Source organism: Equus przewalskii, chromosome 5 (assembly GCF_037783145.1).
Source record: "Equus przewalskii isolate Varuska chromosome 5, EquPr2, whole genome shotgun sequence".
NCBI lineage: Eukaryota > Metazoa > Chordata > Mammalia > Perissodactyla > Equidae > Equus > Equus przewalskii.
The window spans coordinates 59,229,802-59,257,056 of NC_091835.1; the positions used below are offsets into that span (position 1 = coordinate 59,229,802).

The window sequence follows — 27,255 nt, forward strand, 5'->3', positions numbered from 1 at the left end:
AGTAAGTCACATGAATTTTTTTGTTTCCTAGTACGTATAAAAGTTATGTTTACATTAAACTATAGTCTATTAAGTGTGCAACAGCATTATGTCTGAAAAAACGTATCTTAAATAAAAAATGCTTTATTGCTAAAAAGTTCTAACCATTATCTGAGCCTTTAGCAAGTCATAATCTTTTTGCTGGTGGAGGGTCTTGCCTCAGTGTTGATGGCTGCTGACTGATTAGGGCAGTGGTTGCTGAAGGTTGAGGTGGCTGCACAATTTTTTTTTTTTCCATTTTAATTTATTGAATGGCCCTTTCCTTTTCTTTTTTTGGTGAGGAAGATTCACCCTAAGCTAACACCCATTGCTAATCCTCCTCTTTTTTTTGGTTGAGGAAGATTAGCCCTGAGCTAACATCTTTGCCAATCTTCCTCTCCTTTGTATGTGGGATGCCTCCACAGCATGGCTGATGAGTGGAATAGGTCTGCACCCAGGATGCAAACCTGAGAACCCGGGCTCCAAAAGTGGATTATGTGGAACATTAACCACTCAGCCACAGGGCCGGCCCCCTGCAACTTCTTAAAATAAGACAACAATGAAGTTTGCTGCATTGATTGAGTCTGCCTTTCACAAAGGACTTCTCTGTAGCATGCGATGCTGTTTGACACCATTTTCCCCACAGTAGAACTCTTTCTAAACTGCAGTCAGTTCTCTCAAAGCCTGCCACTGCTTTATCAACTAGGTTTATGGAATACTCTAAATTTGTTATTGTCATTTCAACAATCTTCACAGTATCTTCACCAGGAGTAGATTCCATCTCAAGAAACCACTTTCTTTGCTCATCCATAAGGAGCAACTCCTCATCTGTTCAAGTTTCATCATGAGATTGCAGCAATTCAGTCACATTGTCAGTCTTCACTTCTAATTCTGGTTCTCTTGCTATTTCTACATCCTGCAGTAACTTCCTCCACTGAAGTCTTGAACCCCTTGAAGTCATCCATGACAGCTGAAATCAACTTCTTACCAACTCCTGTTAATGTTGATATTTTGACCTCTTCCCCTCAATCACAAATGTTCTTAATAGCATATAGAATGGTGAATCCTTTCCAGAAGGTTTTCAATTTACTTTGCCCAGATCCATCAGAGGCATCACTATGTATGGCAGCTATAGTCTTTCAAAATGTATTTCTTAAATAATAAGACTTGAGAGTCAAAATTACTCCCTGATCCATGAGCTTCAGAATGAATGTTGTGTTAGCAGGCATAAAAACAACATTAATCTCATTGCACATCTCCATCAAAGCTCTTAGGTGACCCAGGTGCATTGTCAATAAGCAGTAATATTTTGAAAGGAATCTTTTTTTCTGAGCAGTGGGTCTCAACAGTATGCTTAACATATTCAGTAAACCATGTCGTAAACACATGTGCTGTTGTCGAGGTTTTGTTGTTCGGTTTATAGAACACAGTCAAACTAGATTTAGCATAATTCTTAAGGGCCCTGGATTTTCAGAAGGGTAAATGAGCATTAAAGTTATCAGCTGTATTAGCCCCTAACATGAGAGTCAGCCTGTCCTTTGAAGCTTTAAAGCCAGGCATTGACTTCTCCTCTGTGGCTGTGAAAGTCCTAGATGGCATCTTCTTCCAATATAAGGCTGTTTTGTCTACACTGAAAATCTGTTGTTTGGTGTGGCCCCATTCATAATCATCTCAGCTAGATCTGGGTAACTTGCTGCAGCTTCTACATCAGCACCTGCTGCTTCATCTTGCACTTTTTTGTTATGGAGATGGCTTCTCTGCTTATACCTCACGAACCAACCTCTGCTAGCTTCAAACTTTTCTTCTGCAGCTTCCTCACCTCTCTCAGCCTTCATAGAATTGAATAGAGTTAATAGGGCCTTGCTCTGGAATAAGCTTTGGCTTAAAGGAATGTTGTGGCTGGTTTGACCTTCTATCCAGACCACTAAAACTTTCTCCACATCAGCAATAAGGCTGTTTCGCTTTCTTATCATTCATGTGTTCACTGGAACAGCACTTTTAATTTCCTTCAAGAACGTTTCCTTGCATTCACAACTTGGCTAACTGCTTGGCGCAAGAGTCCTAGCTTTCAGCCTATCTCGGCTTTCGCCATGCCTTCCTCACTAAGCTTAATCATTTCTAGCTTTTGATTTACACTGAGAGACGTGCAACTCTCTCTTTCATTTGAACACTTCAAGGCCATTGTAGGGTTATTAAATTGGCCTAATTTCAATACTGTTGTGTCAGAGAATAGGGAGGCCCAAGGAGAAGGAGAGAGAAGGGGAATAGCCAGTCAGTGGAGCAGTCAGAACACACACAACACTTATCAATTAAGTTTGCTGTCTTGTACGGGTGTGGTTCATGGTGCCCCAAAATAATTACAACAGTAACATCAAAGATCACTGATCACAGTCCACCATAACAAATATAATAAATAATGAAATGTTTGAAATATTGCAAGAATTACCAAAATGTGACACAGAGACACAAAGTGAGCAAATGCTGTTGGAAAAATGGTGCCAATAGATTTGCTGAACACAGGATTGCCACAATCCTTCAATTTGTAAAAATGCAACACCTGCGAAGCACAATAAAAGGAGGTATGCTTGTAAAACCCAAACTAATGAAAAGCAGAAATTTAACTCACTCCCCCAATTTGACTGTTCAGCTCTATACTGAAAAGAGACAAAATAGTTTTTAATATTTATCTTTGGTTTATAATTAATTTATATAAATGTAATCAAGTTTAGTTCAAAATTACCCATTATGTAAGCTTGCTGAATTCCTAGCTAAACACTTCTCTAAGAAAAATAAAGACAAAAATACAGACAGAAAGACAGGAATGAAGGATGGGAGTGAGGGAGGAAAGGGGAGATGGAGAAGATTATTAGGTGATTTGATTTAAGAAGTCTTTCCTAAAAGATATTGGCTATATTTAATAACAACACAATATCAATAATCACCATTTGAGTGTTTATTAAGTTCCAGTATTCTCCATGACAATTATATAAAGTATTGCTATTTCTTACAACGATTCTTTTAAAAGTGTATTATTCATAAGTTTCAGGCGAGGAAACTGGAGCTAAAGAATTTAAAGCAATTTGCTCAAATTGTACACCTAATAAATTAAGAAACCCAGGGCTGACTGCCCCCAAAGTCCATGTACAACCAACTCCATTATGTGGCTATTTATTTATCTCTAGACTAAATTCTTCATAATACAAATGTGACCTAGAGATAAAAATATAATATAGATGTACAAATTTTGTAATAATATATAACAAGCTAGTAGCAGAGATGAGACTAAAAACATCCTCTTCTGATTCCCAACTCAATATTCTTTCTAATAAAATAAACCAGAGCATGACAACATCAATCTAATTTTCAGGGAAGTTACTAAAGTCAGGATGACTTTGAATGTCAAAATTTCCCCCAAAGTTGACTATATTTCCACATGCAACAAATTGCACAACAAAGACATGCACTGCTTTATTGTGAGTTTATGTGTTTCTCACCTTCAACACTAACCATTTTCCCACCCCTCTTCCTCCTCCTCTTCCTTCTCACACTGACTCGTGACCTCCACATGCACTCACAGACACACAGAGCTTTCAGGATAAGGCAACATTTGAGTCAGATCTTTAAGCCAACCTTTAAGGCTCAGCCTCAAGTCCCCCTCAAGCCATATTCTATTTCAGTCTTCTGCCTTATTCCCAAGCTTCCTTTCTATTTTTGTCTTCTCCCCCCATTTCCATTGTTGAACTTCAGCACCCAAAGGGCTTGGTCCTTGAACCCTATGTCAGAGTTGGGATTCCCATGTTTATGAGACAGCCGCAAGCCGGTCTTCCAGTTACCACCTGCCTCTCTGAGTCCCTGTCCCTGTGCTCTTCACACCTGTCAGGACACTCACTAATACCTCTTGCATCCTTCCCTTTATCCTCTCACACTACTGATTGCCTGGATCACAAGCTGCTGCTGTAGCCAGCCTGCAAAGAACATAATCTTTTCCCTTAGCCAAAACAGCTGCTGGTTCAGTTACCCTGGGAGTTCCCACTCCTTCCCAGAGTTAGAATCTTCTTTCTAATCACCACCAGTCCCTGCCTCTTTGCCCCATCCTTTCATACAGAACCAGGCACACCTGGATGAGAGTACCGGGAACAAACAGGTCTATTACTTGATGAATATAATAAATACTTTCCTCCCAGAGGAGAGAATAGCAATCTTTTTTAAACTGGTGCTGATTCTAGCATTTTGGAAGGCTTTGCTGAATCCATCACTGAGATCCCTAAAGATAGAAGAAGCAAGATTCTCTGACAGCATCACACAGAAAATTGGATACAATCTCACAGCATGAGAAAACACACTGCTGAGTGAGTATAATGCTAAATAATAATGGGACGATTTAGAGAGGAGCCGATGAGTCATAGAAAGACACAGTAAATGCTGCAGACAAATTAAGCAGCACAAGACTCATTTTAGGAGGGTTAGGGAAAAGACCAAAGTGTAGGATGGAATTAAGATATGAGAAATGTATTTGCTCAAAACTTGAATCCAACAGAACAGACTGTTGGAAATTGTGAAAATTTTGAGCTGCCATTAAAAAGTAGACTAAAAATTCGTGAATATCAATTTCAAAAAATTTCACCTAAGTTCCTACAAAATATTTTTAAAATAATAATTTCTATTCTCATAATACAATGAGAAAATCTATTTTTAAAAGTGACAACAATAACTGAAGCACAGAAAATAAAGACAAGTTTAAATTTAAATTCTGATTATTTAATAGGGCATGAGTTATATACAGGAAGCCACACTTCCTTTGTAATAAACATAATTTAGTTTTCAAAGCCTTGATTAATAATAAATAATTTAAAGCTCTAGTATGTCTGCTTTAAATCTCTAAATTTTATAGTTACCATCATTTTTAACAGACCGCTTCTGAGGCAATTAAGAACAAATTATTCTGAAACCTTAACAGAAAATGATCTAAACCAGACCATTTAAAGGGAAGAAAACAAAAGAATATTTTTGAATAATTTAGAATATAAATGGGAAACTAATGGGAAAATAAATCTCCATTCTAAAACAAATTGATAAATAAGCACTAAATCACTTGGGTAATGCTATTTAAGATAAATAACATTTGGGACACAGAAAGACTTCTTAAATTCAAGATTAGCCCATTCTATTAATTATGGGTGGATTATCTGCCTTAGGAGATGTCCTGTGCTGCAATTCTGAGGCCTATAGCCATCCAGATAGGGAAAGTCTCCTAATTCCTTAACCAGATTGCCAAAAGTAATGGCTGTAGCAGGAGAGTACACAAATTCTATTTCTATCTCCAGCCATGAGAAACAGACCATGAAAAATAGTCGGATGTTGAGGGACCATCCTACAATGTTATCTTTAAGTGGACAGCTAAGCCCTGGCCAGGGCAGGTTCCCTAGGGAGGGGAGGGACAGGCAGAGGTAAAAGGAACTACGAGATAGAGATACAAGGGCTACAGTGTTAGATACATATTATTTCCCCAATATGAACTTCTTCATCATTTCTGCCATGCTTTCATATATTCCACTGTTTTTATATGTTGTGTGATAAAACATGAAATCTTTAGAAGATGCATTTGTCATCAAGCTTATTGTCAAAGAAGAAAACACTTCCCTGACCTGGCATCATCTACAATGTTCTCCCTGGCTCCATCCTTTCTTCTAAAGCCATTCCCTCCTCCACTGAAATATCCCCTGTTTTCCAGCCTTCCCATCTCTCTCCACCATCTGTCCATTAAGTTGGTTCAAAACCTCAACTACATAGAAAAGGATGTCACTGAGCGGGGATGACTGTGGAATCTGAAAGCATCCATGGAGCAACCAGCTGCTATAAAGGGCTACTTCAATATTATGGGCAAAGAAAGCTTCTACACAAACAGTATTTCACACCCTCAACCCAATTATGCTTTTTCAAAGAAAAAATACGAACGGTTTTGATTGCTTTTCATTTGAGGTTGAGGTAAGGGGGTAAAATGCCATTTGAAAAGAAGTTGCATCTTCTCTCAAAGCACTTGAACTTGCAGGAGCCCAAGACAGCATGCTTAGCCCAGTGGACCGGGCTCTTAAATACACCTATTTCCTTTGCTCTAGACACACACCTGTCTCATAGCTAGAGTTTTTAATAAAAGCCAATATTTTCTCAAGCAAGAAGGTGGGTGACTACAAAATGCTTTTTTTTTTTCCAATCCAGTGTTCACCTGGGTTTGAGTAACTGCTCAGGTGAGAGCACATGAGTATATTACTGAATGCTTTGATTAATAAATCCAAAATATCCTTCCACTAGCAAAATAACTGCATTCAATTTCACTGTCCTTTTTTTTATTAATCTCCTATTTGAGTTCCCTCTTTCATCTCTTTCCTTTGTTCTCTTTATCTCAAGTATTCACTTTAATTCCTCCATGTAATAAGCCATCATTCTGCCATTTTTATAGTTTTCTTCTTTCTTTCTTTCTTTTGTACCAACCTTTTTGTTACAGCCAAGCTCTACGTTTCATTACCCATTTAGTATTAACACTTGCTTAGCTAAATTTACTTAGAAAAATATAAAAATCTCCCACTGCTCAAACAATAAGCCCACTTTTAAACACTTTTCTTAATGTTTATTTGCCTGAAAAGATTGCCCAATAAGATCAAAGGCTGAATAAAAGATTAGTTAAATATACTTCAAAAAATTTAATGAATTGTACCTTTTTCAGTAAGAAAGAAATAATATCAACACTTTTAGTAAGCTTGCCTAAATTAAAAAATATCCTATAGGTGTAGCAAAACATGTAGTTACAATAGCTCCATGTTGTCCGAACATTTACGCTACCCCATCCTCAGCAGGAGCTAAGAAAAATCTCAAGGGCAATGCATCCTTTCTGATTATGTAAAATGATCATGACTCGACTGCCAGCAAATACTACAACATTTGCATATTCTGCCAACCGTTTCTCTAGCTATCTTCACCCCTTAGCATGAATTTGTTTTTGCTGGTCTTGTCTAGTGGGAATTGTTGAGTCAGCTGAACAAGGACCACATCTCACAGTATATTCTATTTACCACATACCTCAACCAATATAATATTAACTTTTTAACATGTATCAAGGCTAATATAATGATGATTTTCCACTGGGAAAAATTCTATGTAATCTAAGAGTTTATTGAAAGAAGAGTTATGACTTCCTCTTATGCAGAAAATAACACCAGAGAAAAATTTCCAATAAAATTATCAATTTAAAAATATGAGCACAGCTTCCATAAAAATCTCTATTCTGTTGCTCTGAAATAAAAATACCTTATTTTAACTGCTTTTGTTTTCTCTCGAAGAATATTAAAGGCATCCTTAAGGTGGCATTGTGTATATTACTGATTCTTTTCTTTAACAAAAAAAGGGTAGATTTAGTGATCTTCCAAGAATCCTCATGAGCCTAAGTCACTAGCCTAGAAAACGCAATAAGAATTATACACACTTAATAAAATATTTATATTTGCTTTACAAATTACTTCTTACTTATTAAAGTGGGTATAAATATATTTGAATCATAAGCTTCCAAATTCTATCATGTGAAAACAAATTACACATGAAAAGAAAGTTTAAAAAGTAGTTGATATGCAAAAGTTTTCAAACTGACATTCAGTAATAATTTTCTGAGAAAATCAAGTTAAATAAACGAAGTTAGAATGCATAGACTTCTTAGTAGCCTACAAAGTTCTTGCACAGCACTGAAGACACTAAGTACGAAGTTCCGTTTTATATACGGAAAGTGAGAACGATCCCTTAGCCAATTCAAGTGTTTGATGTCAAAGGTGAACAAATTTGTGGAGCTTCGACCGACATTTATTTTGTGAGTTGGAGATTCTTAAAAGATTGGTGAAGATATAGACTTCAAAATTCCCCAAACTTTTAAACATTGTGGTTAGCTCTGCAAATGCCTTAGTATTCTCCCTAGATCTTTTGATTTTTATAAACAGTTAAGTGAATCCAAATATAATCAAGGTTAGCAAGGGAGGAAGAAGGACGATGAGGAGGAGAAAGAACTAGGGAAAATATCTAGAGTTTGTTTTCTGTCTTATTTGGAATTGGAGAAAACTGGATCATCCCATGCAATTGATCTGAAAACGAAACATGATCCCAGTAATTGAAGGTGAAGATGGAAGATGCAATTCTTAGTGACCGCCTTCTCATAACATTTACACACTTGCTGTCGTCTTTACAGACCGATTTTGTAGAAAAAATTATTATTAAAATCTCAATCACCAAAAATGCATTTATTAAACATATGGTATAAAAGGCAGTGCTACATATAGTCCTTGGCCCAAAAGAGTAAAATCTTCTGCAAAAAGTACTAAGTCTAAGACTTACTAGCACAACCAAAAGGAAAACAACACATTTTCTTATTTAAATCTGCTCACTGCATTTTGTGAACATTTTGTAGCATGGCATACAACAGCGGAAATAGAAATTATCCTTTACAAACATGTCAAAATTATTTGTTGGGAGAAAAAAACTCAAATGAGATTATAACACCCACTTTTGGTCTACAACCATGTATTCATCAATTCCAAACTGCCAAGATAGAAGCTGAAGGGTTAACATTTCATCGTCTGAATTAAAAGATACTTACACTATCGGCTTTTCCAGGCGACTTCCCTGTGAACCAACAATCTCCCCCAATGTACAAAACACTTGTCCCAGAAAGTCCTGCAATAGATAAAAGGATTAAAGCTCATAGTTTCCCAAACTGTCTTTACACTATCTATTTTGTACATCATACTTGCATTGTTTTCATTGCTGAAATACTGAATTCTCTAACTTTCAATAATAAAATGAGCTCAATATGCATTAATTTTAGCACATGATTCTCCCCTAAGTTTGCACAGCCTTTTATCTTTTTAATAACAGAGCAGCCTTGTTGAGTGTTTAGATATTGCATTTCTTTTCTTATTCTTTTTTAACTTAAAATGAAAATGGGAAAAAGTTCCAGGATTTGAAGTCACAATTTAATTTGACTTTGGATGTCTGTGAAACTACTAAGCTTTGGGCTGAAGAGGCAAACCGTGACAGCACAGAGCAGAGGTGGCTAAAAATATCAGTGCTACTTACAGAGAGGTCGTGTGATGTCACGGCTACAACTAGGGTCCAGAGCCACACTGCTAGGTGTCTATTGTAGTACCACCCCTGACAGCCTGTGACTCTGGGCAATTAATTAAGCTCTCCAGTTTCCTCATCTCTAACATGTATTACTCCCCCTCACAGAGTTGTTTTGAGGATTCAATGAGTTATTGCATGAGTTAATATTAGCATATATGAAGTGCCTAAAAATGGGTTAAGTATAACACATTATAAAGTTCATTAGCGTACAAGTAGAGGAATCTTATTTTCAAGACTCAGAATAACCTTGGAAAATGTGAAGTCTGTTATCAATATGTCATTTCACAGATAAAGAAACCAATCATCTAAGAGGTTGATTTTTCCATGTTTTAGGCAGTCAATAACTAGCAGAGTCAGGAATAACCCAGATGTTCTGATTCTAGATTGATATGCTGCCTAAGAATTTAAATATCATAAATACAATGCAACTTCACACGCCAATAAAATAAGGGCTCCAACACCATCTGGAAAAGTGGGTCAAGAAAATACAGAGGTGTTTCAGGGAGAGACACACTCTCTAGTTTAGCCGTATGTGATTCCAATCTGTCCTCAAGGAGAAGGTGGCAGATCTCCCTAAATTGTACAGTGACCTGGCCCAGGAGAAACTCTAAGAAGGATGGACAGAGGAATGACAGTAAACAAAATGTTGCTTTAGATTTTACTAAATGATATTTTAAAATGCATAAAATCACAAAAGTAAAAGCTATGTTGTTCAATGAAAAAAAAGGGAAGGAGAGAGTGCTCTAAGTCTCATGAGGGGAAAAAATACCACTGTAGACTAGGATGATGAGCAAAATATGTCCCCCCAAAGAAATAAGCCTTGGGAACTAGGTAGGAATCAGATCATGGAGAGCAGAGAGTTGGACATTCTAGTCACAAGGGAGCAGAACTTGCCATCCCAAAATACGCCTCTTTGGCATAAGGATTATTTTAGGCTGATTTTTTTTTAAGAAACAGCAGACACAGAAAAGGCTCTGAAAACTGAGTTAGAAGTTGCCCTTCTGTAAGAGATGTTTACATTTATAAGGGAAATTTCTGTTTGTAAGAGTGTTCTCCCTCCTGCATTAAGAGGAAGATGACTAAATCTCTAGAAACTCTTATCACCAGAGAAGGCAGAGACTTAAATTTGTACAACAACCATACCCTCCTTCACTATGCTTTGCTTGAAAACTTCCCATAACTGGCTCCCTATCCCCCAAGAACCTCTTTTGTTTTTAGCTGGAGATGGTATTTCAGGTGATGGCTTGGGCCGTTTGGGGGAGTTACTCAGTTTTCCTTGGTATCTCCCATGTATATAAGAAGACACATGTTATTAAGCTTCTGTTTGTTTTTCTCCCATTAATCTGTCCTTTTTATTACAGAGGGGTCTCAGCCAAGAATCCAAAAGGGTAGAGGGAAAATAATTTTTCCTCCCCTACATAGTCCTAGAGAACAGATCAGAGTTTTAGGCAAGAATGCAATGAAAAAAGAGAAGGCCTCAAGTAAAGGGCAGAAATGAAGATGAAGAGCCAAGATTGTGGAAGGCCCTCTTGGCCAGGCAAAAAAAAGTTGCCTCAGGATAATCAGAAGCAACTGGAAGCCTTCCACAATGCAGGGATGCCATTAGAACAGTGCATTCAGAAGATTGCTCAGGTACCAATTTGCAGAATGGACTGAGGAGTGAGGAAAAATCCAGAAGCCAGATCAATCAGAAGGTGATACTAGTGTAACCACAGGCCCTCTAGCACTAGTCCAACTGACTCCATCTTAACAGAGTAATTAAGAGTGGTTTTTCCAAAACTGAAAAACGACTCCATGTCCAGTTCAGGCTGATTGAGACCACCAACCCATCAACTGGGCCTGTGCAAATGCCTGATAAGTGACTCTTCTGATATCAAAGGGCTGAAAACTGCACCCTCAGATCATGCTAACACCACCATTTTGTGAACATGAGTCCTACGAAGAGCCATGAAGCTTGACCTCATGAAGCTTGCACAGATGAATTACCTCACTTCTCCTTACCTCCAATCATCTATCTCCACACTTTAGACCACCCAGTTCTTCTTCCCATAAATTTTGCCCCAAGCCCTGGATCAGGGAGACAGATCTGAGAGCATCTGCCTCCTGTCTCCTTGCAGATCGATCTTGTAAATAAAGCTATTTTTCTTTTCCCAAAGGCTGATGTAATAACAGGCTGTTTATGCACCTTGGATGGTGAGCCCTTGCTTGGTAATTGTAGCTAATAAGAAGCCAAGTGTTAAGGTCCAAACTAAAGTTGTAGCAAATGGTAGGGAACAGTGCAGAGAAATGTGACAAGATTTGGTGTAACCTGTACTTGTTCATGGTGGGGGGGTGGGGCAGTGGGGAGACGAAGAGAGAGAGACAGAAAATAACTCTGAATCTGGAACCTGGTGGCTGACAGAATGACAATACCTTCATAAAACTGCAAATCGTTTTAAACTTTGCTTCAAAGTAGGTAAAAAGTACTTAAAGTAAAGCTCTGACATATTTAAATTAAATATCCTTAATAATAACATGTCTTTCCCAATTTCAAAAGAGACTTTACAAATAGGTTTACAGGTTAAAAAATAATCTAAATTTCTCTAAGTCTCACAGAAGAAAGTTAGAACTGAATACTGAAGTTTTGGAATATATCATTGCTCTTCTGAGTCAGCAGCAAAACCACATATGGGGGATTCTAGAAAGCTTTTCTAGAAAAAATAAAGATACTGATATTGATGGGCAGGTGCACATACTACATATTAAATGGATTTGGCCAATGGAGTAATAAGTCTCAGTAAAAGCTGTTCTGTGCTATAATTACTCAAGAAAACAAACAGAAGCATTGAGCATATCCATATTAGGGCAGACACATATTAACAGAGAACACGCAAATATCATCATTCTGGACCAAAAAGGAAATTAAAATAATAAAATCAACAAAATGTGCAATAAAAAGATGTGGTGTGCATCTACACACATTGTCTCTATAGTTATTGCACACTTTGCCTCTAAATATTAATGGCATTTATGTAGTTGTTACACGTCTGCTATGTTTGTGTATTCCCAATCAAGCAACACATTTACTACTCACAATGCAAAAATCAAACATAATATTTGTCCACTACTCCTTGTTTTGGAAAGCTCTACTGAATCCATTTGTTTGTCATCCCAACGATTCACATTTCCTATGCATTTTACACAAAATTAGTGATATAATTAGTGTCCTTTAAAGGATATTTTTAGATACTTTGGTCTATAGTTAGATAAAGATAGAAATAAATATTAGCTATAACATGAACTGCTTTATTGTTTCTTACTATGATGTTGCATTCCAGTTGATGAGTCATAATTAGGTCATAACAGAATTTCCAGTAATAAATCCAGGTACCTTTCCACAACTCTAACACACGCATAGACCAAATAGACCAAATCTAGCTTCGACTGGCTGGCAGTTGAGAAATCCCTCAATTTATTCAATCACATTAACTATTGGGCTTTCCCAAAGCTGATCAGGAGATCAATAAATATTTGTTAAATGAGTTAATTACAACTTTATAATCTAAATAAGACACAGACAGAACTTAGTTTTGATAATGTGTTTAAATGTACACAAACCATATTCTTAGTATCTAGGATGCATTCGACCACTCTTTAAAAGTATCCAAATATTAACCTGAATCCAATATGCTGGTATTAAAGCTGAAAGACCCAGCAGTGAGAAGTGGAAAAGAAGAAAAAAGCAGAGAGCATAGCAATACAAAGCATTATAATAATGATATGTTTCACATTGCATAAGTAGTTTAAAAAAACAGCAAATCAGAGGAAGCGTTTGGATTATTCCCACAACAATCTAAATCTAGTTTTATTACTAGCATAACACAGATCGAAATCCAGGGAAGCATTGCCATACCACCATATTCCAGCTGACTATTATATAAACACATTCATGTTTCTGTTCTCTTCCTTGTTAATACTCAGGAGAATGTCTACTTAAACTATACACATGAATATAATATTCTAATTTCTTCAAAATTATTACTTTATTATTTCTTTAATACCAGTTTTTACTGATTTCATCCATCTACATTTTATATTATATTGTAGCTGGCTACTTATCTATATTCATGAAAATTACATTATGCTATGTGCTTTAAAAATTCCACATATATAAAAAGGTAATTTATTTTGCAGTAAATGAACTGGTTTTGTTTGTTGGTTTGCTTGCTTGCTTGCAAGAAATGATTCCTATGCATCCTTTTTAAAAGATCTTTTACACACACATACATACATACATTTATTTATTCAGCAAAGCAATATAACCCATGCTTTAGGAGTGAGAATTATGAGGGTTTATACTGCCTGTGCTTATATTCTGGCTGAACCATTTACTAATGTCTCTTTGTCTCAGTATCCTAATCTATAAAATGGACATAATAAATAATATCTACATATTAAATTGTTGGGAGAACTAAACAAAGTATTTATTTATTTATTTATTTATTTATTTTGAGGAAGATTAGCCCTGAGCTAACTACTGTCAATCCTCCTCTTTTTGCTCAGGAAGACTGGCCCTGAGCTAACATCCATGCCCATCTTCCTCTACTTTATATGTGGAATGCCTACCTCAGCATGGCTTTTGCCAAGCAGTGCCATGTCCACACCCGGGATCTGAACCAGCGAACCCCGGGCCACCGAGAAGCGGAACGTGCGAACTTAACCGCTGCGCCACCAGCCGGTCCCAGCAAAGTGTTTAATAAGATAATGTATGCAAAGCACTTAGAACAGATGCTTGGAACATGGTAAACGTTTAATAAATATATGCCTCCCTTCTCCTCCCTACTTCCCTGGGGTTAAAAGAATATTACTCTATACTCAAACCTTGCCACTTGTCACTAGGTTCCAATACAGGAGATACTATAATTATGTGAATAAATTATATATTTCCTTTGCCAAACCACTTTATACTCATGGTCAATACAAATGCTCATTTTGAGTGCCATTATAAAATCCAAATGTTTCTTATACACTAACTTATCTTACATGTTAACTACAGTCATGCGCCACATAACGACATTTCAGTCATTTCAATGTCGTTTTAGTCAATGACAGACTGCATATACAAGAATGATCCCATAAGATTATATTGGAGCTGAAAAAGTCCTATTGCCTAGTGACATCATAGCTGTCCTAGGCACTACTCACGTGCTTTTGGTGATGCTAGTGTAAACAAATCTACTGTGATGCCAGTCATATAAAAGTATAGCACATACAATTATGTACAGTACATAATAATAATGACAATAAACGACTATGTTACTGGTTTATATATTTCCTATACTAGACTTTTTATTGGTATTTTAGACAGTACTCTTTCTACTTATTAAAAAAGTTTACTGCAAAACAGTATGCCTTGTTACTCCAGCAGCGGCCTCACACATTTTGTGTTTACCACATCTCTCCATTGCATCATTTTCTCTTGTGCTTGATTTAAGAACACTCTATGATGTTTGTACAATGATGAAATCACCTAAGGACACATTTCTCGAAACATATCCTCGTCATTAAGCAATGCATGACTATAGTACACATATAAGCATACATATATAAAAGAAAGACATTTTTAAAACAATGGTATAATGAACCAAGAGGCATTTAAAGTAAGTGAAATTTCTGATTTCTATACTGTTACAAAGCTAATCAATGCATGTAGTTTATTATTAGCATCATCATAAACAATCTCATAAGCATTCAATAGTGTGGCATCTTTCTCCTAAAAGGTCTACAAGAAAATCTTTAAATGGCTTTTTCGTCTTATAAAGTGATCAATGAGTATCTGAAATATAACATCTCTAATTAATAGATAATTTAAATCAAAAGACATTAAATAGGCTTATTGATAGCTAAGTTTTAATAAAGCACAGTGATTGGGTGCAGTCAACTGTTTAGGAGTTAATCATTCAATTTCTTGATAAGATAGAGTCATGATTTGCTTCCATTTATTGCTTCTACTCATCTTGTGAACATTTAACTGATTAGAAGCACATTCATGCTAAGCCAGTAAGAGCAAGAGAAAATAAGTGATACAAAATTTCTTGCTTTTATATTTTGACAATGTGGAAAAAAACTGATGAGGAAAGTTTGTATTACCTGTGAAATTTTATTGTTGGCATTATCTACTCATATTTTATTGCCAGTACTCCCAGCTAATATTGCTGACTTCCTCTGTATTTAATTCATACTAATCACATCAACTATAAAGACTAAAGTGTGACTTAGTTATATTATGCACTAGATACTAAAATGGCAATCATTTATAATAATGGAACATGGTTGTCCTTTGCTCCAGCAATGACTCCTACTTTATTAATGGTTGTTAGCACATCTATATGCTATTTTGGGTACAATGTAAACTCAACATGAAACAACTGGATTCAATATTGTAGTAGAACTAATTTGTCACAGTTTTAACACGATAACACTTTTTTTTTCAAGCAAAGATATGGCTTTTTAATGGATGGATAGATCTACAAACCTAAAATGCCAATCCTACTTCCAAGAGATTAATAAAAAGTTCTAAACTTAGACATCAGTAGTTAAAATACAAATACAATTTCAAAATTATACTCTGAAGCTGAATTTCTTTCTTTTCCCTCAGCACAATTTTTTATTTTCACAATATTTTTTGCTTGCTAAGAGTCCAAATGAAGACAGTTAAACAAGACATTAAGTGAAAATTAAGTTTTCAGCAATGAGTGGGTGGGTGGTCATTGATTGAAATTAGCCAATTTTGAAAAATTATCCACAACATACATATTTAATACTTGTAAACCATACAATAAATAGATTTTAAAACAAAGCTATACTATTTACAAATATAACATCTATGGAAAATATTTACTTTCCAGAGGCACATCATATTTTGTAGAATACTAGCTCTCATTAGTAAAGAAGTGAGAAATGTAGGATTCTAACAGAAAATAAGTAAATATTCCATATGCTAGTAAACATGGTGAGAGAGCCGACAGGCCAAATAACTAGAAAACTCACTAAATATTATTATTAAATAATATGAAATATATTATAGCATTATTAAGTAATAATATTAAATATAATACTATCATACAATATCATTATTAAATACTAAGTCTTGAGTAAGAGCCAGTTTAACATGCAACAATCCCACATAATGTAACTTAATGAGTGCTGAAGATACCGTCATCAAACCCACCTCAGACATTGTCCCTATCTCCTTCTCAAAGTCTAAGACAGATTCTATAAGACTCTATTGAAAATGCAAATAGAAACATAATCCATTTATAGAGCATCAGTCATAAATACTTCAGCTTGAATACGTTTAGAAGGCTAGCTCTCATCATCTAATTAGGACCAGAAAACATGCTACATAGAAAAAGAAAGTTATTATTGAAAAGGCATCAGAGGAAACACGGAAAGCTCCTTTATCCAGGGCAGTCAGGCAAGGCCTCTCAGTAGATGACAATTTCGTAGAAATCTGAACAATATGAGGGACAAACGCATGTGAATATTTCGGACAAAAGTATTCCAGGTAGGAGACAAAGCAAAAACAAAGTCCCTGAGATAAGAATATACTGGGGTGTTCAAGGAAAAGCAAGAGGGTCAGTGGGGCTAGAGCAGAATGAGCAAAGAAGGGAATGGAAGGAGAGGAGGGAGCCAAGGGCCCCTGACGGACTGTGAATTCTGTGCTAAGTGTGGAGGGAAGCCATTGGAGGGTCTAAACTGGAAAGTGACATGTCCTGACCATCCCTTTAAAAGGATAATTCTAGCTAATCTTCTTCCACTACATTTCTAAATGCTGAAGTTCCCCCAAGGTTCTCTCCTATTCTCTTCTCTTTTTTTTATACTTTGTTTTAGATAACTTTATTGAGTTCCAGCTCTATATAAGCTGATGGTTCCCAAATCTATGTCTCTATAGTCTCCAGACACGGCCTAGGCAGTATCTCCAGATGGGGCTTACTGGGGTCTCAAATAACATAAACCTGCTCTAACCACTGATTTCTATGATTTCTATCCTCACCCCCACCACCTCAATCTCTTCCTACCCAATGTAACTCAATGCAATAAACTGTATCATCATTTATCCAGCTGTTCTCGCCAATAACCTAGGAGTCATTGTAATTTCTCTTATCTTCACATCTGATATCCAATTCATCAGCAATCATATCACCAAAATATATTCCAAATCTGACCACTTCTTACTACTTCAAGGGCTATACCCACCAAATATTGTTCACCTAGCCAAATTACAGCAGCCTTATAACTGGTTTCTGTTGGTTCGCAACTGAGGGAATTCCCAAGGGGAAATCTGAAACTGGCCCCCACACACAGAGGGCAAGCAGAGACGGAAGAAAGAGGCAGACCACTCCAGATGGGTAGGTGGCAGGTTTAAGAAGCAAAGGAACTTACATATGAATTCCTTTTCTTGGGTGACCACAAAATGAGTAGATCTCCACCCCAGCCACCAGAATCTTAAAAGTTTATACAGAGGCCTTAATGGGGTTCAGTCACATATATAGTCCAGATGGTCTCAACAACACATTACTCTCTCAAGGCCGTGTCTTTGAAATGGCTCTGACTATGGGAACAGCGGGCAGAAAGGACATTCCAAAGACAGGGGAGGGAGTGAGGAGCCTCTGATTGCCAGAGTCCAGCTCACGGGTCAACTGGTGGTCATGTCCTCTCAATGACCTCTCATCAATCTCCTTAATTCCAGTCTTGTTTCCCAACCCCATTCTCCACTTCAGCTGCCAGTGGTTGTTTAAATGTATAAATCAGAACATATCATCCTCCAATGAAATCCATAAAAAAACCCAACTTTTTTTTTAACCATGGTCTACAAATTTCCACGCCATCTGAATTCTGTGTACCTTTCCCAACTCTTCCATTCTGCTCTCCTCATCATTCACAATACTCCATATGTGGTGGTCACACCAACGTTCCAAATTCTTTCCTGACTCAAGGTCTTTGCACTGCTGTTCCTTTTGCCTGGAATGCTCTTCCCCTAGATTTTCAATATTCCCTTCTTCTCTTTAATAAAGTATACCCAGGCTTCAGTTCCCAGGTGCGGAACCACACCACTCATCTGTCAGTAGCCATGCTGTGGTAGCAGCTCACATAGAACTAGAAGGACCTACAACTAGAACATACAACTTTATCCTGGGGTTTGGGGGAGGAGAAAAAAAAGAGAGAGAGAAAGATTGGCAACAGGTGTTAGCTCAGGGTGAATCTCCCCAGCAAAAAAAAAAAAAAAGGAAATTACACTGAAGGACAAACTTTAAAAAAAAAAGTATACTCAGGGTGAAACCTGGTGTAGAATCAAGCTGCCTGGTTAAGGGAAACCTAAGATTCTAGCTAACATGCTTTATCAGTCACTCTGTCAGTATCAATATCTTATTAATACGAGTGCTATAATGAAGTCAGTTATCTTAATCATTTATTTGCGTTTGTTTTTATTGAATAAATCTGCCCACTCCACCTTCCAGCTCCAAAATGTAACCTGTTTTAGGACTAGGACCTTGTTTCTTTCTTTCATTGCTATCTTCCTCAGCAATGGAACAGTGCCTGGAATATATTTATTGCTTGCCTGACTGTATGAATACACATTAGAATTCAGTTCAGTTATATATAGCTTAAATTGGCTTTTATTCTAATGAAAGAATCTTGCCCCACATAAATCTATTCCTATGAGAAAATGCATTTCATGGTCCAAACAATTAACTTGCAAATGAAATTTTCAAATGCAACTAGTCTACATGTAGAAGTTTATATATATGATATTCAGAAAATATAATAAAGAACATATACAACTTCATGGAAGGCTGATGTTTTGTGGTCAAAATAATCCAATGAGCCAATAACAAGTCTAAAACAAAAATTTTAGTGGGTACTTTTTGAGAGCAATCAAATGCATAAATGCACTTTGGATGGGTGGATATGAAAATTTAGTACACAAAGTACAGTTTCAATGTCATCTAGTCCAGAACACCATGTAGAATCCTAAATACACCAATTATGAGCCTGTTATTAATCTTTTCATTAATGATTTGGCTGATGCAATTAAATTATGCAAATGAAAATCTGCTGTGCAGTTCTCCTAACGGCATTAAGATGAGTGGGCTCAACAGTAACTTAGAGAACAAAATGCCAGATTTTGTTCACAGGATCTAATACTTTGAGGGGATAATATTTTAGTAAAGTAGCTTCCTTAAAGAACCCTAAAATGGATAAATCCTCTAAAGGAATATGTCCCTGGATTCCACAAGTCACCCTGGGGTATGATGCTATTCCACTAAAAACTTTTCCAACACCAATAGAATCAAAGTTATACTGATCCACTGATCCTTTATCCACTTCCCTCATATTCATTTGCAAAGTTAGAAATCTAAGGTACAGTTCTATATTATATCTCCATTTTCCATAATGCTCCAAAAAATTTAAGAATTTGCCCCAAGATCCTTAAGTACTAGAAACCAAATACAGTCATCCTTTGAAAGAAAGGGGTTTCTTTCAAAACTATCAGTAATTAGAATGGAAAAAAAAAAAGATTTATTATTGTTCACTCAAGGAATCTCTCTTGCTACCAAATCCCTTTTGTAAAAGATAAGTGCCTGCATTCCACATGCATACCCAGGCACTTAGCAGTCTTGCTTAAAAGGTTCCAGTTTTTATTTCACTTTGCAAAATTGGCAGGTAGACAACAATATTTTTAAAGAATCGTACCCTCAGGGAATAGAACTGCTTGTTTATTGGTACTTCTGATGTTCCAAACGCTTCCTGAATTCGTTTTGGGTTGAATGAGTTATATGCCGTTTTACCTAAAATCTGTACTTGGATGCTTTCAAGTAACGAAGGGCTTTTGTTGTTGTTGTTAATTTCTACCAGAAATTCAAGGCAGTCATCTCTAACAACTCTTGTAACAATTTAGAAACACATTTCCTCCCTCTTTTGACATGCTTTATCTACTTATAAGCTCAGGCAGTTATTAACTAATTTGCATTGCTTACTAAAACTATTTAAGAAATATAACACAGAGAGAAATGTAAAGAATACATTAAAATGTGAGCTAATATAAACCTCAGGAACTATAGGAGGCTATGCAATCCTCTAGGAGAAAGTTGATGAGAATCTGAACTAAAGTAGTAACAGCAAGAAAGGAAAGAAGAGAAAAAATTCTTTGCTAGAGTGAGCAGAATTTGGTGGCTCACTAGAGGTGGTATGTGAGAAAGAAGGAGGTTAACAATAGTTTTCTAAGTATCCAGTGTTGACGATAATTCTCAAGATAGATAATACTGGCAGAGGAGCAAAATTGGGATGGAAAAGGCAATACATTTTAGATATTTGAGTTTCAGGCTTTTGCAGAATGTCTACCAGTCAATCTCTAACAAGCAGTTGGAGACGTGGGTTTGCCAAGGTGTGTAGAGGGATAAACACTTTGGAGTCATCAGCATAAGGTGTGGAAATGGTTGAGTTTTCCCAAGGAGAGCTTATAGAGTGAGATGAGATGAAAATTGAAAATATAGCCATGAGAAACACTAATATTAAGGGACAGGAGGAGGAAGAGAAACTGAAAAATGATAGATAATGAGTAAACAGAAAGGCAGGAAAAGAAGCAAGAGAGAAGTTTCCGTGGAAGTCAGAGGAGGTGAGTATTTCAAGAATAGAGTAGTCAATTGTGTCTGAAATAATGGGGAGGTCAAGTAAGGTAAAGAGGACATTAAATTTTGACTAACCCGTGTCAGAATACTTAAAGCAGAAATGAAAACCAGAAAACAGTAAAATAAGTTGAAGAGAGAATGAAAAGGAAGTTATAATAGAAACCCAGGATGTTCCGTAAAGAAGTATGGTGATGAGAAGATAGTAAAGGAGATATCATGAGGGTAGAGTCAAGATAAGAATTTTTACCATGAGGAAGACACAGAAGTTTTCCTATGAAAAAAAAAAAAGCCATTCTACAAAAGAAAAATATTTGACAAGATATGTATATTCATGACTTCTACAAGACATATGTCGTATAATAGTTATTACTGATTATTAAGGAAGATATAGTTAATCATGTTTGAGGTACCTTCCTATCCCAAATATTACTCTCTGCCCTGAACTCAAGGCAACTACATTGGTAAGAACCACAAGTTACCACCTTCACACTCACCTTCAAAATATCCAACCCCTTAATGTCCTTAATTGTCCGGTTATTATGCCCTCTGAAGGACAGTTTGAACTGAGAAACACAGAAATTATATTCAGGGAGAGGGGGCGCTTGAAAGACTATGTCTAGTCAGGGTTACGGAGGTTATTTTTCCTATGTGCATAATGATGAATAAACAGAGAAATTTGGTCTTCAGAGAGAAAGAGAAGCTCAGAGAAAAGTCATAGTGCAAAGAAGACATGGCCACAGAAAGAAAAAAATGGAGAAAATAGTTGTCTCAGTCCCAACCCAAAGTGCCTGTTTCTAGCTGCAGTTACCAGAAGGGCAAGCCACATGTCAGGTTTATGAGATGCTCCTACATCCCCATAACAAACCACCTACATGTGAGATAAGGGAACGCATTTTCTTTCCTTGCATCTAAATAATTTTGACTAGAAAATGTGGTTTCTCCTCTGAGTCTTCCAATGAAATGCGGAAAACTTCCAATATAAAGCTATGAAAATAAGTGTTAATGTCCAGCCACAATGCTGTAATTCTTATCATGAGGAGAAGGAAGGGGACACGGCAACCACAATGAACTTTATTTCTGGGAAGGAATGAGCCTATTATAGAATTTTTTTCAATTTGTAGAAAAATCAATCAGACAGATTTTCTTTGAATTTTTCTTCCAGTGATTCTTCACTATGCTTCATAACAAAAATAAATACCATACGTCCTTTAATGAAGGACAGAAGCAGTAAATTATGATTTTTAACTGCCATTAGCAGGCTTCCAGTTTTCCCAAATCAGTCTCTTCGCTTGAGATCATGCCTTATATTCCCTCTTTTCTCTGAATAATGACATTCTCCCTCTCCAAACTACACTGGAAATCAAATATATATGATAAATATATATCCATCCATTCTAGTTAATAGGCTACAACATTGGAGAAGTGAAAAAATCTCACCTTCCTGAGTCTCTGGGCATAAACATTAGTCCTATCGGCCTCAACCCTGGCACAGCTGCCAATTCTACATCCAGATCCTCAGAGATCACTTGGAACCTAGTTAAACCCCTTTCAGAATGTTCTTTTCACCCCCATTCAGCCCTTCCTACTAGGTCTGGCCTAATTCCAATCCCACAGGTCAATAAAGACACTGATGGAACCCTCAGTGCTTAGACAGGGGATCTCAAGCTCTTCCTTCTCTTCCCACCTCCGCCTCTTTATCTGCCTAGCGCTGCCGCCCCTGCTGCTCCTGAATCTGGAAACTTCCCCAGGTAAGGGTTGATGCCTGGTGAGTAGTGCTCTTAAGAAAAGAGGAATGGGAAGATCAGGACCCAAAAATAAAAGAGACTAGGTGACTTGAGGACAGACTCTACGTCTGTCTTGCTCATACTGTACCCTCAGAAACTGGCTCGGTGACTGGCATGAGAAGGTACTTAGAAAATATTGTTCAGCCCATGAACTACAGGGACAGCTCAATAGAAAACCACTCTGCCTTTACCCAAGCACTTCCTGTTCTCTCAGAAATGAAACTTCCCTAAAAGCGACAGGCTCCCTATTTCATCTTGCTTAGCCTTGACCCAACTTCGGACATTCCAGGGCACGGACATTATTTCTTTAAAAACACAAAAATAAAAAATAAGTAAAATTAATGCATTTCACATCCTGAAGGTATCTTTCTTTTAATAAGCTTCTCCAAATGTTATTCGAGAGTCCTTTAAAAATGTTATTTATTTTCTATAACAATTATTACATGTAAAGGTAGGGACATATAACTTTAATATTAATAAATCAACATAAATTTCAATTATAAATCATAATATCATAATTTGTATTATGCCATCATCATAAAGAACATAAAAATATGAACTTACATGTTTGGACAAGTTGGGACTCTTTGAATCAACATCATACCTAAAAGATTAAAATATAAAATTCAAATTATTTCCATAAAATACAGCCAGAGAAAAACATCAGTATTTTCCAAAAAACATAAATAATATAAAAGTGAATCAAAACTAAACCAATGGGGAGAAAAACTTAGCAAATTTAGAAGTTTCTCATAAACTGTGGCCCACATGCCAATACTAGAATTCACAATCCTTGGGTCCTTTTATTTCTACAACCTACACAGAAGTCCTAATATCTTCACAGTCATCGATTCTGCTGCCTAACAGATCAAGTTTAAAACTTCTGTTTTCTATGCTCAATAATATCCTAATACTCTTCAAAATTCCCTAAAAACTGAAATTCCTCTTCTCTGGATGCCATTAAAAAACAAACAAGTGCTGGTAACAGTCTGTCACTGCTGTACATTTTAATTCTTACTTAGTATCTTAAATGCTATTGTTAACTTCAAAATTTGGCAAAAGTAATGCGATTATTTTTCCCCAATCACAAGATTTGGGGAAACTATAGATTTTACAGAAAGAGAAATGTATTTACATAGGACTACCATATGTCCTATTTTTGACCTGTTGGTACTGGGAATAAATGATTTCTTGGAGAGATCCTGGGAAAACATCACTCGCTATCACTTTAGCCTCTCATTTTAAAGAACTTGTAGAAATGGAAAAATTGCTAACAGTCAAAATAAACCTCAATTTGCTGGATTCTTGAACAGGAAAATATTTGTACTGGCTCCAGTCTTTCTCCCAAATCATATTCCTTTCACATTCCTTGTGCATAGCTTCCTACTAGAAATTAACTGCCTTTTCCTTTAAGGCTAATTAAAGTCACCCCTCTCACATGACAAGAATGTTTTCACAAAGAAACAAAGCATCTCAATCAACAATAGACAGAAACAGCTGGAGTGTACTGATGCTGGACAGAGGTGCACTTACTCCCCAGCAAAGAACGTTCACCACAAACTGGCTTTAAAATTGGTGACGTGGGGCGAGCCTGGTGGCGCAGTGGTTAAGTGCACACATTCCACTTCGGTGGCCCGGGGTTCACTGGTTCAGATCCCCGGTGTGGACATGGCACCACTTAGCAAGCCATGCTGTGGTAGACATCCCACATATAAAGTAGAGGAAGATGGGCACAGATGTTAGCTCAGGGCCAGTCTTCCTCAGCAAAAAAAAAAGAGAGAGAGAGAGAGGAGGATTGGCAGTGGATGTTAGCTCAGGGCTAATGTTCCTCAAAAAAAAAAAAAAAAATTGGTGACGCAAATACCTGCCTGAGAAGAAATACAAAGTACTCTCCACATCAGGGAATTCTGATCACTCACAACAGCAGTAACCCAGAATTTTACATCAGCAAATTGCCAACATCTACTGAAGGCCTACAGATGTTAGTACAAAAAAATACTTCTTATTCAAGACAACTTTTTTTAAGTGTAAAATGAAAATGCGTAACTGTAGCAATATCAAAGGTGAAACCTAACTAGGCTGGCTCCTTTCCAGGAATCAGTCCTGGAAACTGTTTTCTATAAAGGGTTTAGTGTGGACTGAGGATAAATAACACTGGTATGTTCATTTCAGTTCAAAGAAGCAAAAAGAAAAGAGCTTATGTTTTCATCACAAAGAGCTTAAGTATTTTCAAATGCAATCCTCTTTCATTGTCTTTAACAAAGGTTTTTTTAATGCTACTATCTCAAAAATAGGTAATTTACAGCATACCTCTGAAGGCTGTAGATAATATGTTGGATTATAATGCATTTGAAATTACCATGACTTTTCTTTTAATGGAACTTTCTTCTAACTTTTCTCAACATATCAAGACTACTCTGCTCCTCACCCTCACAGGTCAGAACATAAACACTACATCTTAAACGGTTAAAATGTGCGTGTGTGTGTGTCTATGTTTATGAGCATCATATCCTCCTTAAGGAAACAAAGCAGGAAGCTCACTAGCTTACCCCAAGGAGGGCGCATCCCACCACACCTTAATTTATTATGGGCAACTTTGTAAGCAACTTCATCCTGCTGTAGAACTTACTAACGTTGAATTGGCAGTAACCGATGTGAGTGGTTCCCAAGGATTATGTTTTCTATTGGAGGGTAATGAATGTTGCCTGAAATTTTTCCTGTATTTCTGGGATTCCAACCAAGGCCCAAAGGTGAAAACAAAAGATTCTAAGTATTCCCTCATGCTCAGCTCAGAGCTCCGATGAGTCAAACTCATCAGAGTCAGACCCTTCCCCACAAAGCTTACTCATAAAGTGACAGGCTACTCCCTATCTCTTGGGGGACAGGAGGAGGTTCTTTCCACTCCTCCAAGCCATGTGATGGGGCGTTCCAAAGTCTGGGGTGCTCATGAGAAGTGGAGGACAGCATCTGGTTCCCCAGTCAGCTACAGAACCTACCCGCAGGTCCACCCTGGGGCTGCCAGTGGAAGAGAACTGTCAGGAGGCCATCCTAGGAAGAGCCTTCTGAGAGCTGAGGAACAAGGCACAATGTCCTTTTTAGTCCCTCCTCCACAGTGAGGAAGACAAGCAGGGTGTTTAACAAGTGTCCCCTGAGGCTGGTACCCTCTAAGGTCTAGATTATTCAGAAGGTAGGAGACCCACATCTTTCCTCGCCTGTCTTTCTGTTCTTCCACCTCCCTTCTCTCCTGAAAGGAGCTGAGACAACAGCTGCAACTGAGGGGAGAGGAAGTAAGAGTTTTGGATTAAGTTTGAGATTAGTGAAGAGTACATAACAACTAACAAAATGGGATAGTTCTAATAAACAAAAGTAACTGAAAAGTCATGAAATTAAATCTTGAGATTGTTAAGGGAACCCTTAACTGATGGAGAAAACTGGACTTGACAGTGTTGAGACAGTTACTGGAAGAAATAAAACAACTTACTTTCCACCAAAGTGTTGAGAGCCTTGAAAGTTAGATTGTAATAAAATGACACATTTCATGATTATCACCATTTGATTTATCAAGAAGGAAAACAATTTGCTAGGTTAAGTCAAATCTAGAATTGTAACTCCCTTGTTGGTGTTCTGGTCTAAACGGAAAAACAAGACCCATGGCCGAGTGGTTAAGTTTGCACGCTCCGCTTCAGTGGCCCACGGTTCACTGGTTCGGATCCCAGCTGCGGACCTCCACACTGCTCATCAAGCCAGGTTATGGTGGCATCCCACATAGAGGAGCTGGAAGGACTTACAACTAGGGTATACAACTACGTACTGGGACTTTGGGGAGAAAAAGAAAAAGAGGATGATTGGCAACAGATGTTAGCTCAGGGCCAATCTTCCTCACCAAAAAGAACACCTTAAAAAAAAACCAAGAGTGAAAACAGCTATATCTCATTTTTCTTATTCTTCAGCACATACTGTGTAATGATATGACTACCCACACTTCTTACTCAAAGACATTTTTGTACAGCTGTTCTGCCAATAATAAAGTTTTCAACTGTAATAACAAAATGATTTATGAAGTATCCATACTATTACTAGGGTGATAATTATAATAAAGTAAATAAATGCCAAAGTTTATGACTTTATCTGTGATATATACATAGCATGATGAACAAACAGTACACATCAGATCAAAAAGGCAAGAGAATTTTAAGACTAACAACTGATAAACTAATCTTAAAAATATATCTCAGGCATATCACAGTTATAATAATAATTACTGTGAATTAATCAGAACTCACAGGAATTTGGACCAGTGGAGCCAAGAATACATATTTACTCATTCTCTCACTCTTTCTATCTTTCTATCTCTCTTTCACTCTTTCTCTGTCATTATAATTTTCCGTCTACTTTGAAAGTTGAATAAAAAAGCTCCTGAAAGCCATTTCTTGAACCTTCCATGATACGCAATTGTTTAGATCAGACGCTTTCAAAGTTTCTTTTTTACTGCTTTTTAGACTTTTGTAAAATCAATGGACAGATTAGCTGAATACAAAACAATTCTGAAAACCATTTACATCTTTCTGTTGGCCAATTTAGACTACTGTCTTCTTCAGCATTGCTGTTCCCTCAAGCAGACA

At 36.9% G+C, this 27,255-nt stretch overlaps 1 protein-coding gene across 1 annotated transcript in view; it reads right to left on the bottom strand.

The window, feature by feature from the left end:
- The window catches only part of CPNE8 (copine 8), a 209,178-nt gene that overhangs the window by 129,452 nt on the left and 52,471 nt on the right, over nt 1-27,255 (bottom strand). Inside the window, exons 5-6 of the mRNA XM_008520156.2 lie at nt 23,198-23,237; nt 8,651-8,727 (exon numbers count right to left, since the gene is read on the bottom strand). Of these exons, the coding sequence (XP_008518378.1) occupies nt 8,651-8,727; nt 23,198-23,237 (117 nt within the window). The remainder of the gene's footprint in view (nt 1-8,650; nt 8,728-23,197; nt 23,238-27,255) is intronic.